Source organism: Cynocephalus volans, chromosome 2, assembly GCF_027409185.1.
Source record: "Cynocephalus volans isolate mCynVol1 chromosome 2, mCynVol1.pri, whole genome shotgun sequence".
NCBI lineage: Eukaryota > Metazoa > Chordata > Mammalia > Dermoptera > Cynocephalidae > Cynocephalus > Cynocephalus volans.
Genome location: NC_084461.1, coordinates 59,457,906 through 59,477,521, shown reverse-complemented (window position 1 = coordinate 59,477,521; position 19,616 = coordinate 59,457,906). Strand labels below are relative to the sequence as shown.

Genomic DNA, 19,616 nt, shown 5'->3' with positions numbered 1-19,616 from the left:
AGGTGTGTGCTTTTCCAAAGCCAAGCCCCACTTACAAGTTTTTACGTTACTTATAATGAATATATATGTTTTGATATTTATAACTTTCTAAAAATGCAGTCGGGGGAAGAGGGATTTGAACACAAAGATGAACATGAAATACTCATCTTTGTGGACTAAAGACTGCTAGTGCCTCCCAACTCGGCTCTGACACCAGTGGCATTCTCATCGTGCTGGCAGGACACAACTCTTTCAACCACAGTCCCCAGCCCTTGTGAGAAGGCCAGCTCAGACGGGAAGAAAGGGATCTGAGCAACGTGGCATCCACAATGGAAGAGGCCAGCAGACACATTCAAAATTCATTCTAAGCTACTCAAATCATACCTTGAATTTAAACCTGGTGAGATGACCACAGACATCAAAAACAAGGGGCAATCACAATTAACTCGCACAACATATTACATAGTACATATTGTCTACAAAGCACCCTTTTTCTAGAAACCATCTCCGCATTCCACAGAGTAACTGTGGGAACGCCACATGCCATATTACGTGAGGGGGACCCTGACCACAGAGGGTTAGTGTAAGGATGGCCATCAGGCCCAAGCTGACTCAGTCAGGGTCCCTTCCCAGGCCATTTTTAGATGAAGCACTAATGTGAAAAACTCATGAGCTCTAAGTGGTTGCTTTCTGCCTGTCTTCCCTGAAAGAAAATGAAAGGCAGAATGAAGTCAAGAAGAGAAAGCAAGTCCCAAGGGCCTGTAAGTCCCTGATTTTAGTTTTTCCTGATACACAGTCACATCCCTGCCCTCTGAGGCTAAGTTGTTTCAACTCTTTCTAAGATTTCGTTAGTTACCATTGTTAACCTAAAAGAAGAAACTGAGGCAAAAATATATAAAGCAAGGAGTTTATTTGGGCCAAAGTTGAAGTCTACAGCCCAGGAGTCACAGACTCAAGTTGTTCTGAATGCGGTTCATTAAAACACAAGTTTCTGATTAGCTACACATTGCTCTTTGCATCATAAATTCCAGGAACATTGCAACAAAGAAAGAGTGAGGGTCATGATGTATGACTTGTGGTAACATTTCGGTAATTTGTTCCCATTGGTTGTGAATACTTTTGTTCAAACATGCAATTTGGCAATTACCCTGAACATGGGTGAAAGGAATGTGACCGAAGCCCCATGCTCATTTCTCTCTGGGCCTGATAAGGCTAGCACATTCCTTAGATTGCTCTAGGCTACTTTTCTTTCTCAACACCCAAAATCTTGCAGAAAAAGTCCTCTTTTTACCTAAACAAATTTAAGTCATGTTTTTATCATCTGAAACTAGGAGAATGCTAATTTATGCAACAACGTCAAAATTCTTATCTGTAGAGTCAGCTATTTTCCTTTCGATATCCCTGTCAGGTAGACAACCACACCTTCACTGGTCTCAACCACTTTCTCATATGCATCTCACATCAATCTTGAGAGGCAGACAAATAGCACTGTCCAATTTTATAGACAAGGAAACTGTGGTTAAGAGGGGTTAATTTGCTTGCCAAAGAGTGGTAGAAGCAGTACTTGAACCCAGAGCTTTAGGATCCAGTGCTATTGTCAGCACCACGCTCAGCCAGTGTTTTTTTTTTTTTTTTTTTTTTTTTTAAAGATGACCGGTAAGGGGATCTTAACCCTTGACTTGGTGTTGTCAGCACCACGCTCAGCCAGTGAGCGAACCGGCCATCCGTATATGGGATCCGAACCCGGGGCCTTGGTGTTATCAACACCGCACTCTACCGAGTGAGCCACGGGCCGGCCCAGGATCCAGTGCTATTGCTCCTACGCTAGGCACCCTCTCCAAACCAGACCTACTTGACATACATATTGGTTAAAAATAACAGAACTGATCTGTCTAAAGTCACAACAAAAGCAGTGAAGCTAGAACTCAAACCCTGGTATTCTAACTCCCTAACATTACTGCTTCTATTAGAAGTAGAGAAACCAACACTATACATCAAGAGTGGAAGGAAGCGGAACACTAACAATCCCGTTAAGCTATTTATCTAAGAACTGAAACCTACAAGTGAAGGGTCTCCTTTGCTTACAATGATGGACAAACCCAGCAGTACTGGTTTTCTGGCCTGTGTGTAGTAAAATAACCGAGAGCAATGAGGAGGTTCATTCACCATGAGAAGAACATTTGAGTATATCTACTTTCATCACAATGGAACCATCAGTTGATTTTCAGCACTGAAAAGCATTTCTGTCAAACAATCAAGACAATGGAAAAGGTAAGAAACACATATTTCCTAATTAAAGGGGGGATGGCACTTTGGCTTGTCTTATCTATCATGGGTTAGTCATTTGTGAAAGTACACTAAGGATCATGCAATAGACTACACCACTTCAGAACTATGCCTCATAAAAGTTGACCTTTACCCCATATCAAAACTCTTAGAAGTATCAAGAGTATCAGAGAAACTGTTGAGTTATGCCACCTCAGCAGTTGCCAAAAGGTAAAAAGCAGAAGACAAAAGCAGGAGAGAAAAAACATGATAACATGCCAGGTCTCACTCAGAAAAAGTAACTGGTGGGGCTGGATTAATACGCAGGCAGTTTGGGTATAGTCCACACCCGCTCTGCTATATCAAATTTGTGTCTGTGACTGTACAAAAGGAGTCTAAGACGGGGGTGAGGAGCAGCATTCACACTACACCAATAAATACCTATTTTCAGAAAAATTGAATTGGAGCACCAAGGGAGTGTGTCTTAGAAGGTATGAGGACAATAACGGTTTCAGAATACAAAAAACCTAAAAAGATATAAACCTACCTGTTAGAAAGTTATTAAGTGGCCACACTGGGAAATTGAGGAAGAGGGGAGAGGCAGGACAGGTACGTTTTTTAAATTTTTGACTACATTATTTGCATTTTGTATGAACATGTATTAGTTTATATTAAGAACTTTTTGCAAAACAACACAAACAAAAGCCATTATTTCAGAGTAAAAATTTGAAAAAACCTAACACGCAACTATAGGGGTGTTCAAACACATCTCTATAATGGAATACTATTAGCAGCAGTGTGTAGAAACAGAATTTCATTCATTGCTGCTGGTTGTATAAATCAGCACAATGCCTATGAAGGGCAATTTCTCAAAATCCATCAAAGTTACAGACGCATATACCCTTTGACCCACTAATACTACTGTGGAGAATCCGTCTTATAGAAGAATACATGCATAGATATATATACAAGGCATATAAATTTTTTTTATATATCCTTTCATTGTTTGTAATATTAAACAGCAAATGTATTGGTTAGAGCACGGTGTTACAATATCAAGGTCAAGGGTTCGGACCCCCATACCAGCCAGCCGCCAAACAATAAAACAGCAAATCAACGAGGGACTGGTTACATAAACCTTGGTACATCCATACCACCAGGCAGTTCTCCAGGGAGTGGTAAAGCAAGATCACCAGAGTAACAGTGTAAAGGAAAAAGGGTAGGTACAGGCAGAATGGTGAGAACAGAAGGCGAACTTTTGTGTTTTGTTTTTCTTTAAGGAAATCTATTTTTCTTTGGTTTTATTTCACAAAATAAAACAATGAAAGCAATCATAAGAAACTAAGAAGTGTATGTATGCGAGTGGAAGAGGGAGGGGAAAGACACCCAGAAATGGTCAAATGGTAACACAACTATAGCAAGGAACAATTTCCCTAAAAACCTTTTTTGTTTTAATACTGACCACAGCTTTTTCAAAAGGGATAATCAGGAAAGCTTTTATCTTGTCAAAAAATAAAAATAAGAACCCAGTGTCATACTGATAGATGCAACGACATAAATGAATCTCATAGACACTATGTTGAGTGGACACACAAAAAAGCACACAGTACATAATTCCTGTTTAAGAACAGGAATTAAGGCAAAACTAACTGATGTGATAGAAATAAGAATTACACCCTCTGAGGATACTGACTGAGAAGAGGACAAGGAACCCTTGGACAATGGACTGTTCTATATCTTGATCTGGGTGATGGGTATATATGCGTGAAGATTCACCTAGCGATGGGTATATATGCGTGAAGATTCACCTAGCTGTACAATGAAATTAATGCACTTGATGTACTTTACTCTGTGCATGTCTAGATATATATAATTATACTCCAAAAAATTAGCAATATCAAAAATGTTTTTGAGGAATACAATGGTAAAATGCCTACAATATTAAAAAAAAGTCAAAAAAGGTAGGATTTTATACTGATAGGAATATGAGCATACTTCTGATTTAGAATAAGAAGTAGTAAGGGAAAAAAAATTAAAGAAAATACACCAAAGTGGTAACTGAAAGTGTTAGAATTTTCTTTATACTTCACTGTATTTTCAAAATTCTCTACACTTAAAATCAGATACAAGGGCTGGCTTGTGGCTCATTCGGGAGAGTGCGGTGCTGGTAACACCAAGGCCATGGGTTCAAATCCTATATAGGGATGGCCGGTTTGCTCACTTGGGAGAGTGTGGTGCTGACAATACCAAGCCAAGGGTTAATTAAGATCCCCTTACCGGTCATCTTTAAAAAAAAAAAAAAAATCAGATACATATTTTTAATTCAGAAAAAAACAACAAAAAAAGATCTGTAAATTTAATTAAAAGAACCTTAAAACATTTAAAATACGACAACCTTGGTACACCCTTGAGTGAGTGACTATAAACGGCCGGGTTAACAACCAAACTGTGTAAACACGGCCTATTTATTTTATAAAGAACAAGATACCCGGGAAGGGAAAAAAAACCTAAAAATATTTAAGAGAAACTACTGTGTTGGGGATACAGGGACAAGAAACTAGAAAATTACAAGTTTTCTCACAGATAATACAGAAGAACTAAAACCTGTTTAAAACTCTGAAGGCTCAGTTTTTGACTTGCCTTTGCTCTGGAGGTAATGATCCTAAGGATGTTAAAAATCCAAGAAGAAAGGCAGTAAGATTTTAAAAAATAAATTTCTAGGCCTACTCCAATTTGTAGGGAGGAAATAAACTAATACTGAGTGGCTAACTGTTACTTTAGTAGGTTTTTATTTTACCCCCAACCATTATTAGATCTATAGGGAGTACCTTGTCTTAGCTCTCCACAATCAGAAGCCAAATTTTAATCTTTACCCAAAACAAGTAGTTTATTCTAGATTCTCTTCATTATTTTAAGTGGAGAGTATTTTGATGATATTAATTTCTAATGACCAAAAGGAAGAAAAATCTCTTATCTACTCCACTTTTGGGCACTGGAGATGCAGGGTCACTCAATTCCAGCAGCCGCTGCATTATCAGAGGGAAACCCATTCAAGCAGAAAGATGTGTAAGAGCAGATAAACAACAGAAATAGGCTGCATCTGGTTGTCAAACTTACATGAGAATGTGGTATTGAGTTCAGCAACACAATCTTGGGCAGTTAAGGAGAGAACAGAAGGACAAGCAAAATACCTGTGGCTAAAACCACCTCCAAATAACTTGTATCAAATAGCCTTTATTAGGCATATCACTTGGGGAAACTGTAGGGAAGAAGAGAAAGGAGGAATTTGCATGTTCTTAAGTATCACATAAAATATTAGTTTAGGCAAAATCATACATCTGCTGTTCAACAGATGACTCTTTAAATTTCATAGGACAAAAATATTTGTTATTAGAGAGAAACAGTGAAGCTCATGTGAAACAACACATTTCGATTCAGGGAGGAAGTTTAATAAAAATAATGTGTTTTTAAAAGTTAAATAAATAGTCCTTTCCCCTTCATCATCATCATCACTCCCAAGTTACTATGGCTATCTTTTGCCTAATTATCAAAAGCACCCAGAACTCACTAACCCTTCACTGACAGTAATATCAGATGAGAGGCCGAAGTTCACTGGGACTCTAATATTTACTGGCATTGGTTTCCCTTGAGCTGGTGGTTTTTTTTAAAGCCTCCTGAAACCTTAAGTAAACAAATCCAACAGTCAGTGAAAACTGACACACCCAGAAACTCTCAGTGAAACATTTACTTCATAGTTCACAATAGACTGTCCTATTCCATCTAGAGGTAGTCCTAAAGGTCGAATAAAAGCACTCCCTAACACCTTCACATTTTATAGGGGGAAAAATGGACTAGGAACAGGGACATAGGAACTATTGTCTCAGTGGTAAATACATGCCACACGCTTTCTGGCTTTCCTAAGACTGCTTTGTTTTTGCTTCTTAACTACGTAGAAAAAATTTCACCTATGTTTCTAGATTTCCTTAAAAATAAATAAATAAATAAATAAAATAATTAGACCTATAGGATACTAGAGCAAATGAGCCTTCAGGATTACCTATGTTATTCCCCTAGACCTGCCCAGCAGCATCCATCATAAACCCTCCCCACTCCCACTGGCCAAAACCAAGCTATCCTAGAACCAGTGTCCAGGATTCTCAACTAACCTTCATGGCAAGAAATCAATCTGGTCAAAGAAACCTGTGATGGCAGTTTCTGAGGCTGCTTCTAACAGCATGCTAACTCAGGAGTTCTGAGAAAGTCTCACTCCAAACATCTCTAAAGACAGTTTAGTAACATTCATTTGAGAGAGATTTTTAGAAAGAGGGACTTTCTGGGCTTTCAGCACATCACATGATATAGGAAGCCTGGTAAGATTAATACATACAAAAAAGCAAGTTTCCCTAATCTCTCTTTACCTCACTAAAGTATTTCTTACATAAATGTTAGTACAGAATTAGTCATTGTGGTTTGCCACCTTGTTATCCATGTAAAAAGTTTAAAGACCTGCCACCTGCCACCATTCCAAAAACACCCTTGCCAATCTTGACCCAAGACAACACCCTGGGCGATGGTGTTTCCTCTGAAACGGTGAGCAGCAAAATAAAAGGGAGTGGAAGGAAGGAGTTGTTTTGCAAAGGCCAAGTTCTTTCTGCATGATCCCTTTAAGAAGCCATTTCTTTTCAAGGAAATACACTAAGTCCATTTTACCTTGTAGTAAAATAATTTCCACTTATTCCACCTTCTTAAGATTCTAAGTAAAAATCAAAGCAACAACTTTTGCAACACACACAAACAATAATTCTAAGAACAAAGTTGAACAAAGCACTAAAAATTTAGCAGCAGAAACCTGGGGTTTTTAATAAAAGATTGAAGGTTTTATTTTTTTTTATACTTACCCATTCTTCAACATTAGGGGGCTGCTCATCATAAATGTGTTCCTTGTCCCACAAAATATTGGACTTATCATACCGGTCCATCTTTCTTCGAGTTTTCACAGCATAGAAAATTATTAAAGCAAAAGCCAGAATAATCAGGAATCCCAGAACAATGGCAATGGCCTAAAAGGGGATCAAAGATATTGGCATAATTAGATTAACTGCTTACTCAATCGAATTCCCAAATCCCTCTACAAATTATTAAAACCCTTATCTACCTAAGGCCCTACTAAATATCTGTGGTTTAACTGATATAAAACTGAAGCAAAGGGCCGGCCCGGGGCTCACTTGGGAGAGTGCAGTGCTGATAACATCAAGGCCGCAGGTTCAGATCCCTATATAGGGATGGCCGGTTAGCTCACTTGGGAGAGTGTGGTGCTGACAACACCAAGTCAAGGGTTAAGATCCCCTTACCAGTTATCTTTTTTTAAAAAACAAACAAAAAAACTGAAGCAAAAAGTTACACTGTAGACATATCATAAAACCTAATCCATACCAACTGGACTAAGGCCAGCAGAACACACACACATACATACATACATACATACGCTAATTGACTCAATCCTAAGAACATGCTTAAAGTTAGGTATTATCATCACTCCATTTTAGAGCTTTAGAAAACTAGTTCACTTTATAAACAGATAAGAATGAGCAGTAAATTAATTCAATCATTGGTATACTTCTGAAGGGCTTGAAAAATGTTGTTCTCAGAAGTTGCTTTAAAATACCCAATCACGCTTATAATCTTATTCATAACATGTGCTGGACAAATCTTTTACACTGAATGTAAATTTCAGTCCACAGAGGATCTGCCTTACCATAAACGAAGACATGGATATAACCAAGCTATAAATTAGAGCAAGCAGATTAATGATTCATTTAGTCTGGCAAGTTTCTCTGTTTTGTAGTCTTGTGTACTTATTAGAAAGGGCCCTGTGAAAAAGAAAATTCCCACTCTTGACAGTTCTCCCAGTGTGTCTGATAGATATAATAAGCAGTACACTGGCCAGGGAGACACTTGAAGTGGAGGCAGGGACCAGGCCTCAGTCCTGGATGTCTACAAATGGGTAACAGGAGGCTCTCCTGGCTGTCTAACAGTGACATTCTTTTTCAAAGAATACAGGTTTCAAGAGGAGTGGAGGATGTGGAAGATAGGAGTACCAACCCTTTTTACCACTGGATACCTGTGAATGGTAACAACAAACACTGAAAACCGACATCAGCAGGAAAAACATTCAGTCTTCAAACTAATGGTAGACAGTTAAGTGGAGAAGTTCTAACCCTGAAAGAGTGACTCATTCAGGAAAAAGAATGGGAATTCCTCAGTCAGTGTAGGATGAAAAAAGAAAAACAAACAAACAAACAAAAACAAGGAGAAAAAAATGAGTAACTCAGAAACATCTTGGGTGTTAATATAATTAAGATGACTCATGGTTACTGCAGACAGGATTATCAACCTCATCTGCACATTTGAATCACCTGGATAGATTTTTTTTTAAATAGTGACTTAAAGACAACCTACATAAATCTAATGACATTCTATGTTCATTGATCAGAACACATCACTGTAAAGATGACAATACTCCTCCAATTGATCTACAGATTCAATGCAACCCTTCGAAGTCCTAGCTGGCTTTTTTGCAGAAATTGACAAGCTGGTCCTAAAATTCATACAGAAATGCAAGGAACCCAGAATCTAGCCAAAACAATGTTTAAGAACAAAGCTGGAGTACTCCCACTCCACGATTTCAAACACTACAAAGCTACAGTAATGAAGATTGTGTGGTCATGGCATAAGAATAGAAATATAAATTAGTGGAACAGAACTGAGAGTCCAGAAATAAATGTTCACATTTGTGGACTCCCTCTTTGCACCATGTCCAAAATTAACTCAAATGGATCATAGACCTAACTGTAAGAGCTAAAATTATAAAACTTCTTAGAAGAAAACATAGGAGTAAATCTTTCTGACCTTGAATGAGGCAAAAACATTCTTAAATATGACACCAAAAGGACAAGCAACAAAAAATTAAATAAGCTGAACATCTAAACTAAAAACCTTTATGAAAAGGACACCATCAAGAAAGTGAAAAGCAAATGACAAAAGAGAAAATATTTGCAAATCATTTATCTGAGAAGGGACTTGTATCCATAGTATGAGTATATATAAAGAACTCTTACAACTCAATAATAAAAAGAAAAATAGCCCAATTAAAAAATGGGCAAATTATCATTTCTCCAAAGATGGTAAAGAAAGGGCCAGTAACTACATGAAAAGATGCTTAACATCATTAGCTATAAAGGAAATGCAAATCAAAACCACTTCACACCCTTTAGCATGGCTAGAATCAGAGGGACAATAACAAGGATTGGTAAAGATGTGGAGAAATTAGAACCCTTATATATTTCTGGTAGGAATGCAAAATGGTGCAAACTCTTTGGAAAAGTCTGGCAGTTCCTCAAAACGTTAAAAAGAGTCACCATATGACCCAGCAATTCCACCCCTAGATGGAATATACCCAACTCAAGAGATACTAAAACACAGGTTCACAAAAAAACTTGTACACAAATGTTCATAGCATCATTCGTAATAGCCAATGTGGAAACAGTTCAAATGTCCATCAACTAATGGATAAATATAATGTGGTACATCCATACAGTGGAATATTAGCAATAAAAATGAAGGACTGGCACATGCTCTAACTTGTATAAACCTTAAACATTATGCTATGTGGAAAGAAGCCAATCACAAAAGACAGCATATTGTGTGATTCTGCTTGTATGAAATACCCACAGAATAGGCAAATCTATAGAGGTAGGATTAGTGGTTGCCTAGGGCTAGGGAGGGTTAGGGAAATGTGGAGCAACTGGTTTTTTTTGGAGGATAGTGAAAATGTTCTCAAATTGATTGTGGTGACGGTCGCACAATTCTGTGACTATACTAAAAACCACTGAACTGTTCTTTAAATTGGTGAATTATATGGTGTGTTAATTATATCTTAATAATGACACCCAGCCCCTACCCTAGATTCTGATTTAATTAGAAGTAGGGCCTTAACGTCAATATTTTGAAGTTCTCAGAGTGATTCTAATACATATTCCAAGTTGAGAGCCTATAACCTAAGGAGGGGAGAAAAAACTAAAACACTACTCATACCTCCTGGGGATCCACCACACAGTAGTGGTACAAATACTGATCCACATACAGTCCAGTAGTTGTAGATGTATAGAACTGGTTGCAGAGAGCATATATTTGAGAACCGTATACAGATCCTGAAGCCTGAGCAGTTGGGTTGACTCCCATTATATAGACAATTGTGGCAATAAACGTCATGATGCCCAGGATTGCACTCACTATTATCACAATCAAGTAATATCTTCTTGTTCTGGACATTTCAGACCTTATAACACTGGTAACAAATATCACCAATGTGGCAATAAAACAAAACGCAGCCATGGACAACATGAAGCCCTTTGCTGCTCTTGGATCCGTGTAGCCTCCTCCATAGCCATAACCATAGCCATAGCCATAGCCATAGCCATAGCCACCAAAGCCACTTCCTCCATAAGGGTAGCCACTTCCCAGGTAAGTAGTTCCATAGGTTCTGTCCCAGGCAAGTGTGGAGGCGACACAGGCAAATATGGCAATGCATATCACAATAATGATCATAGACAGAATCCGAATCACTCCTGGTGGAGAGGTCCATTTGTAGAAGTGAAGAATTTCATCTTCTGGGTAGAAAGAATATGCAGGCTGAGACAGCATTGGTCGAACATGCATTTCTCCTCCATATACGTCGTTGCTTGGTGCATAATGATTTGGTTTGCTGAAATGCACATGAAAACAATTACAAGTTAGCACTTTTTGGTGGTAAACAGAAAGAATATATAAAGTACTTGGAGTAATTTAAACAAACCACTGGTAAATGAAACTGTTATTACTGCCCCAGTGAACATAAAAGGTATCTGTGCATCAGAATCACCTGGAGGGTTGTTAAAACAGATTGACCCTCAGCTCCAGAGCTGCTGATTCTGCAGTCAGGGGTAGGACAAGTTTTTAGATGATGCTGATGCTGCTGGTCTTAGAAACATGTGGAGCAAAGGTTCTCAAAATCTGCTCCATATTAGCATGACCTGGGAAATGTCTAATATTCTTAAGATGGAACACACCATACCAGTTAACTTTTAATCTGTGGAAATGGGAGCCATGTTTTAGAACAATGGTGTCAATCTTTTTGCCTATGTGTCACACCAGACCAGTGCATTCAGACAAAATGTCTACAGTGGCCTATCCAGAGTGATGTGCAATTCCTGGAAGCATCACTGTCTTACTTAAGAAAGCACAGTCATTCATTCATTCATTCATCTGACAGCTATTTACTGGAGTTGCCAAGCTGATGTGTGCTGGGTTCTACCATGCTAGATAGTAGGAATATAGGCCGAGCCCGTGGCGCACTCGGTAGAGTGCGGCGCTGGGAGCGCGGCGACGCTCCCACCGCAGGTTCGGATCCTATATAGGAATGACCGGTGCACTCACTGGCTGAGTGCCGGTCGCGTAAGAAACGACAAAAAAAAAAAAAAAAAAATAGATAGTAGGAATATGACAATAAACAGGACAGTCTCACTCCAAAGTTTAGTCTCTGTCAAGGGAGTAAGATATTAAGCAAATCACTACATGATCTATAGTTACAGTTATGGCAAGAAGTACAAAGTAAACCAAACATGTGATGAGAGCTCATCAGGGTAACTGGGATCTTGAATCTCCTTTATAAAAAAACACTTTGCAAATCCCAATAATTTAATCATAAATAGGCTGTGACAAGACACACTGATGTGTGGCCACACTGAATCTAAGAACTATGGGCCCCGGGGAAGCAAAATTTGATTCATAAACTGACCCCTTCTGTTTCTGCTATCATTTCTACACACCACCTTCCTCACTCCCAAGCAAGATGTCTTACTCTACTGACCACGAGAATTCAAAGAAATTATTTGAGTATATGAGAAAGAAAACAAAAAAGAAACAGGAAAACTACAGAAAACACTGATAAGCTGGTCTTTGAAAATGTCAAGCATAAAATTTCTACAATCCAACCCACTCAGATATTTGGGTTGTCTCTGTTTGGGGGTACTATGAACAATGTAGCTCTGAATATCCTTGAACATGTATTCTGATACACAAAAGCACTTATTTTTCTAGGATATTATACCCAGGAATGGAATTTCTGGATCACAAATTTTTTTATCTTCAGGTCTACTAGACAATGTCAAACTGTTTTCCAAAGTGACTGTACCAATCATACTCCTGTCAACAGTAAAAGTACACAGCAGAATTGCTTATGATAACCCAAAGCAAGAAACAGTCCAAATGTCCACATACAGTGGAATAGGTAACCGTGATGTACCCATACAGCGGAATGCTACAAAGCTGTGCAGTGCCATGTGGCAGCCACCAGGCACATGGCTCTGTGAAGCACTTGAAATGTGGCTTGTCCAAACTGAGATGTGCTGTTAAATGTGTAAAATACACAGTGGCTTTCAAAATTATAGTATGAAAAAATAATGTAAAGTATATCATGAATCATTTTTTTCTTTAAAAAAATTTTTTACTTATATTTTTTATTTATTTTTATTATTTTGTTACATTCTAAGATGTTGTGGAACAGTTGGAGGGGAGGGAGAGAAGGGAAACAGGAGGAGGATACAGTGGGAGGAGGAAGAAAGAGGGGGGACATGGTCAAGACCCGTGGGACCCCCCCCTCATTCCAGCAGGGGAGCCCAGGAGCCTTCCCACGGCAGCTTGGTCCTGGATGGGCTGGATGCAAATATCAGTGGGGCGTGGTTGAGGCCCTCAGCCCTCAACCACCCTGGCTTGGGAGACCGGGTGCTTCCGATGGTGCTGGCTCATGGTCTCGCTGGGTTGGGAGTGGAAACTGGGGAGCTGGCTGAAGCCCTCAACCCTCCCCACCCTGGCTTGGGAGCCCAGGGGGCTGGGCTTCCAGTCCTGCGAGGTTTTTTAGGTGTTGTTTGGTGGTGTTAGACCTTTACTGGTTAATATCAGAACTTTGTCTCTGATCCATGGGCTTTTTATTTTTCTTTCAGTTCTGTCCTGGATTATTTGCTATTCCCACCACTTAAACTCTACACTGGTATTAATTTGTTGCCCTTTGGTTACTTCTAAATTGGGAGAACTTCCAGTGGGAACCAGTACTTGAACTATGTGCTTGAGCTAAGTTGCTGCTTTGCTGCTAATTCCCTGGGGAAGGCTCTTTGTGCAGCTCAGGTTTTAACTGTTGATGCTGTAAGCATTTCCACGTCTCGTGAGGTCCAGTACATCTGGGTTGTGTAGATGGTTTACGCACAAGTCTTTTCAGAAAACTGCACCCCCTGCAATTCTATATTCCCAACCAGTCTCTACTGAGTGGTCCTGCGCTGATTGGAGGGCAGATCAGCTGTCCATGCTGTGCCCCAGTGTTCCTCCAGTGGGCCATCTCCCCAACTACCTGCACTCCAAACACTTTCTATGGGACGGGCCATGTGCTGGTCCCTTGCGATGACCCTCTGGCCTCTGAGTGGCTCCTTTTTTCAGTTGTCTGTGGCCCCTCACTCCTATGTGGGTCCACAGGAACCCTGTTAGTCATCTTGCTGTCCTGGGGGCCACCAAGGCCCTCTCCTCCCCTGCCGCCTCCAAGCAACTTCATACAAAGGGCACAGCAGTGGCTCTTTCTTTACGCTCACCAGGGCCAGCCTTGAAGTGGTCAAGGCAGTCCTTTCTTTCTCTAATTGTGGCTTTTCCTGCCTTCATGAACTCTGTAGGTTTCTCCTCTTCCCCTGAGCTCTAGTGGGCCCAGCTTGGCTGTCATTGCTTTTTAATAGTTGTAGATTGGTTGATTTGTGGGAGAGGGTGACCCTGGGGACCATCTATTCCTCCATCTTGATTGGAAGTCCTCATTAATCATTTCTTATACCAATCACATGTTGAATCAATATTTTAGATACACTGAATTAAGTGAAATATATTATTAAAATAAATTTCTCCTTTTATTTTTAATGCGGTTACAAGAAAATGTAAAGTTACATATATGGCTCACTTTATATTTCTATAGTGCTATGAAGCAAAAAATGATAAACTGTACATGCAGCTACATGGATAAATCTTATAGGTAATGCTGAAAGAAATAAGACAGAAAAAATATATACAGCATTATTACATTCATATAAGGTTCAAAAACAACATACGCAAATCAATAAATGTGATACACCATATTAATAAACTCAAACACAAGGACCATATGATCATCTCTATAGATGCTGAAAAAGCATTTGATAAAATTCAACACTCATTCATGACAAAGACCCTCTATAAGTTAGGTATAGAGGGAAAGTATCTCAACATAATTAAAGCCACATATGCCAAACCCACTGCCAATATCATCCTGAATGGGGAAAAGCTGAAAGCTTTTCCTTTAAGAACAGGAACTAGACAAGGATGCCCACTCTCACCACTCCTATTCAACATAGTGTTGGAAGTACTAGCCAGAGCAATCAGAGAAGAGAAGGAAATAAAGGGCATCCAGATTGGAAAAGATGAAGTCAAACTGTCCCTGTTTGCAGATGACATGATCCTATATATCGAACAGCCTAAAACCTCTACAAAAAAACTCTTGGAATTGATAAATGATTTCAGCACAGTAGCAGGATACAAAATCAACACACAAAAATCAGTAGCATTTCTTTTCTCCAATAGTGAACATGCAGAAGGAGAAATCAAGAAAGCCTGCCCATTTACAATAGCCACCAAAAAAAATAAAATACTTAGGAATTGAGTTAACCAAGGAGGTGAAAAATCTCTATAATGAGAACTACAAACCACTGCTGAGAGAAATTAGAGAGGATACAAGAAGATGGAAAGATATTCCATGCTCTTGGATTGGAAGAATCAACATAGTGAAAATGTCCATACTACCCAAAGTGATATACAAATTCAACGCAATCCCCATCAAAATTCCAAAGACATTTTTCTCAGAAATGGAAAAAACTATTCAGACATTTATATGGAACAATAAAAGACCACGAATAGCCAAAGCAATGCTCAGCAAAAAAAATAAAGCTGGAGGCATAACACTACCTGACTTTAAGCCATACTACAAAGCTATAATAACCAAAACAGTATGGTACTGGCATAAAAACAGACACACTGACCAATGGAATAGAATAGAGAATCCAGAAATCAACCCACACACTTACTGCCATCTGATCTTTGACAAAGGCACCAAGCCTATTCACTGGGGAAGGGACTGCCTCTTCAGCAAGTGGTGCTGGGATAACTGGATATCGATATGCAGGAGAATGAAACTAGATCCATACCTCTCACCGTATACTAAAATCAACTCAAAATGGATTAAGGATTTAAATATACACCCTGAGACAATAAAACTTCTTAAAGAAAACATAGGAGAAACACTTCAGGAAATAGGACTGGGCACAGACTTCATGAATACGACCCCAAAAGCACGGGCAACCAAAGGAAAAATAAACAAATGGGATTATATCAAACTAAAAAGCTTCTGCACAGCAAAAGAAACAATTAAAAGAGTTAAAAGACAACCAACAGAGTGGGAGAAAATATTTGCAAAATATACATCTGACAAAGGGTTAATATCCAGAATATATAAGGAACTCAAACAACTTTACAAGAAGAATACAAGCAACCCAATTAAAAAATGGGCAAAAGAGCTAAGTAGGCATTTCTCTAAGGAAGATATACAAATGGCCAACGGACATATGAAAAAATGCTCAACATCACTCAGCAACCGGGAAATGCAAATCAAAACCACATTGAGATACCATCTAACCCCAGTTAGGATGGCTAAAATCCAAAAGACTATGAACGATAAATGCTGGCGAGGCTGCGGAGAAAAAGGAACTCTCATACACTGTTGGTGGGACTGCAAAATGGTGCAGCCTCTATGGAAAATGGTATGGAGGTTCCTTAAACAATTGCAAATAGATCTACCATACGACCCAGCCATCCCACTGTTGGAAATATACCCAGAGGAATGGAAATCATCAAGTCGAAGGTATACCTGTTCCCCAATGTTCATCGCAGCACTCTTTACAATAGCCAAGAGTTGGAACCAGCCCAAATGCCCATCATCAGATGAGTGGATACGGAAAATGTGGTACATCTACACAATGGAATACTACTCAGCTATAAAAACGAATGAAATACTGCCATTTGCAACAACATGGATGGACCTTGAGAGAATTATATTAAGTGAAACAAGTCAGGCACAGAAAGAGAAATACCACATGTTCTCACTTATTGGAGGGAGCTAAAAATTAATATATAAATTCACACACACACACACACACACACACACAAACCGGGGGGGGGGGGGAAGAAGATATAACAACCACAATTATTTGAAGTTGATACGACAAGCAAACAGAAAGGACATTGTTGGGGGGGGGAGGGAAAAGGGAGGGAGGTTTTGGTGATGGGGAGCAATAATCAGCTACAATGTATATCGACAAAATAAAATTTAAAAAAATAAAAAATAAAAAAAATAAAGTTCAAAAACAAGTAAAATTAAACTGAATTGTTTAGGATGTAAAGGTACTGAAATAATTTTAGAAAGCAAGTGATGACCCTACTAGGGAAAACAAGAGGACACAGGGAAGGACTTGGAGGTGTTCTATTTCTTGACCTGGGTGATAAATGCAAGGATGTTTGCTTTGTCTTTATTCCTCATTTAATATACACGTTCTGTGCCCTTTTCTATATATATGTCATAGTTCACCATTGTTTACAAAAGCAACACAAAATACGTATCAGATTAATGGAGCACTACTCAATTACTGTATTCTCCAGTATATTTTAAGGACAATGTCAATAAACAACTGTGTCCCTATCATGTTCAGGTACCAGTTAAGGACTCTACATAATTGAAATGTGACCCCCCTGGGATATTGTGAAATATATATTTGGTCTTCTCCCTTTCCTGGCACACAACTCCTAAAATCCTTGGAACCTCCAAACTAGTGTCTTTCGTATGCTAATGAGTTTGACTGGTGGCTGGCAGCCCATAAGTAGCTTTAGGATGATCACACGAAAGACCAAGGCATGATTAGAGGGTTGAGACTTTTCATCCCCACCCCTCAACCTCTGGGAAGGGGGAGGGGCTGAAGGTTAAGTTGATTACCAATGGCCATTGATTTAATCAATCATGCCTATATAATGAAGCCTCCATAAAAACCCAAAAGAACTGGGTTCAGAGAGCTTCCGGATAGCTGAACACATGGATATTCCTACAGGGTGGCATAACCAGAGAGGGCATGGAAGCTCCATGTCCCTTCCCACATTCCCTGCCGTATCCATCTCTTCATCTGCTGTTCACTGGTATCCTTTGTAATATCCCTTACAATAAACCAGTAAAGGTAATTGTTTCCCTGAGTTCTGTGAGCTGTTCTAATGAATTAATTGAACCCCAGGAGGGGAACATGGGAATCCTGACTTATAGCCTAAGTCAGAAACACAGGCCATAAACTGTTCTTGCTATTGGCGTGTGAAGTGCAAGGGAGTAGGGGGTGGGGAAGTCTTATGGCACTGAGCCCCCAACCTGTGATCTGATGCTATCTCCAGGTAGACAGTGTCAGAATTGAATTGAACTGGAGGACTCTCAGCTGGTGTCTGGTATAGACCAGATTGTTTGGTTGCTGGTGGGGAGAAATTCCCAAACATTTTATTGACCAGAGGTCACAGAAGTGTTCTGCATTGTGTTGTGGCAGTATAGTAGGAGAACCTGAGTTTGTTTTTTCCCACATTATACCCCAGTATACTTGTCGAGCTAGAGCTGGGTCTAGAGCTCACAGACCCCTCAAGCCCATTGTCCAGACTGGGTCACAAACCCTTCACATACCAGGCTGGGTCCCCAGACCCCTCACATGCCAGGCTGGATCACCAGACCTCTCACACACAGGTCTATGAGCTAGGTGACCAGCAAAAAGGTCCTTGGAGCCACAGGTTGGAGAACATGGCTGCATGGGGCAGACACCCAAGGCAGTCAATGCCAGCCAAGGTGGCAGAGCCTGGCAGGCACACTAACTCCACCCACACACAACTCGTTTACAAAGAATGGGCCACACCACCCCCAACTGGACCTAAGGCAATGGGGTCTGATTATTCTATTTTCCCAACAACACTTATCAAAGAGTTAAAGCTACAAACTACTTAAAAGAGGAAATTCCTGTCAATGTTGATAGTAAATTTAAAATTTAAGAATTCACTAATAAATCCCCAAATGACAAAGGACCCCAAGATCCCTTAACTTTGCTTGTTTTACATAACGGCAGAAACCACTCTTAAAATTGACAATATGGAAAACATTTTGTTAAGTGAAAGAAACCAGTTACAAGACGCCACATATTATATGATCCCATTTTATATTAAATATCCAGAATATACAAGTCTATAGAGACATAAAAGTAGATTGGTGGCTGCCTAGGTCTGGGGAAACTGGGACGGTAGGTTTCATTAGAGGGTGATGAAAATGTTCTAAAATTAACTGTGGTGATAGCTATACAACTGTGAATATGCTAAAAACCACTGAACTGTCCATTCTAAATGGGTAAACTATATGATGTATGAATTATAAGTAAAGCTGTTATCTTAAAAACTTGACAGTATGTTGTCAACGGCCATTTAAACAAGGTATTAATATGGAAGCTTCATACCATTTGTGAAAAACAAAAAGGAATAAATATACAAATATAAACCTAGACAACCCCTTGAAGCAAACACTAGACACAGGTAAAGCAGCTGCCTCCCAGAGAAAAGCTGTCATCTTGGAAGTGAGGAGTAACATGGAAATTCACTTTTCACTGCATACCTTTGGTACAATTTAAATTTACAAGTGCACATGTTATTTTTAAAAGCAAATAAACACTTAATAGATGAAAGTTTCAACCATACATATTTTTTACATGTAACAGTCTTTAAAAAAAAAACAAAGAAAAGAAAAACACTGAAAGAGTTATTTACTTACAATTCATCAGGCCTGTAAGGAGGTGGACTTTCAAAAGGCCTCGATGACATGGCTGACGTCAACGGTCACCTGATCTTCAGGAGGAGCAATACCTGGTAAGCTCCCAAGATAGGCCAATCTAAGCAACAAAAGTAGGGTAACAGCATTACAACTGAGCTCAAGGTTTCCTTGCACCACTAAGAAAATGAGTGCTACCAATCTCCAAGTAGCCACTAACTCCACAGTTATTTCTCTTGTCCTTTCCAATGCCATTTTGATAAACTGCACGTGGAGCACAGTAAATCATTAAGCACAGGAATGAGTCTGCCTGGTATTCCTCATAGCAGCTACCCACGTCTGCACATCCCTGGCATACAAATACTCTTTAAACTTGAAATTCTAAGTTACA

The 19,616-nt window shown here is 39.4% G+C and overlaps 1 protein-coding gene across 2 annotated transcripts in view; it reads right to left on the bottom strand.

The window, feature by feature from the left end:
* OCLN (occludin) overlaps positions 1 to 19,278 on the bottom strand; it is a 38,676-nt gene extending 19,398 nt beyond the window's left edge. Inside the window, exons 1-3 of one of the 2 annotated variants that reach the window (XM_063087425.1) lie at positions 19,229 to 19,278; positions 10,339 to 11,008; positions 7,143 to 7,304 (exon numbers count right to left, since the gene is read on the bottom strand). In XM_063087425.1, the coding sequence (XP_062943495.1) occupies positions 7,143 to 7,304; positions 10,339 to 11,008; positions 19,229 to 19,278 (882 nt within the window). The remainder of the gene's footprint in view (positions 1 to 7,142; positions 7,305 to 10,338; positions 11,009 to 19,228) is intronic. The other variant, XM_063087426.1, reaches the window with a different exon arrangement.
* Between the last annotated feature and the right edge of the window lie 338 nt (positions 19,279 to 19,616).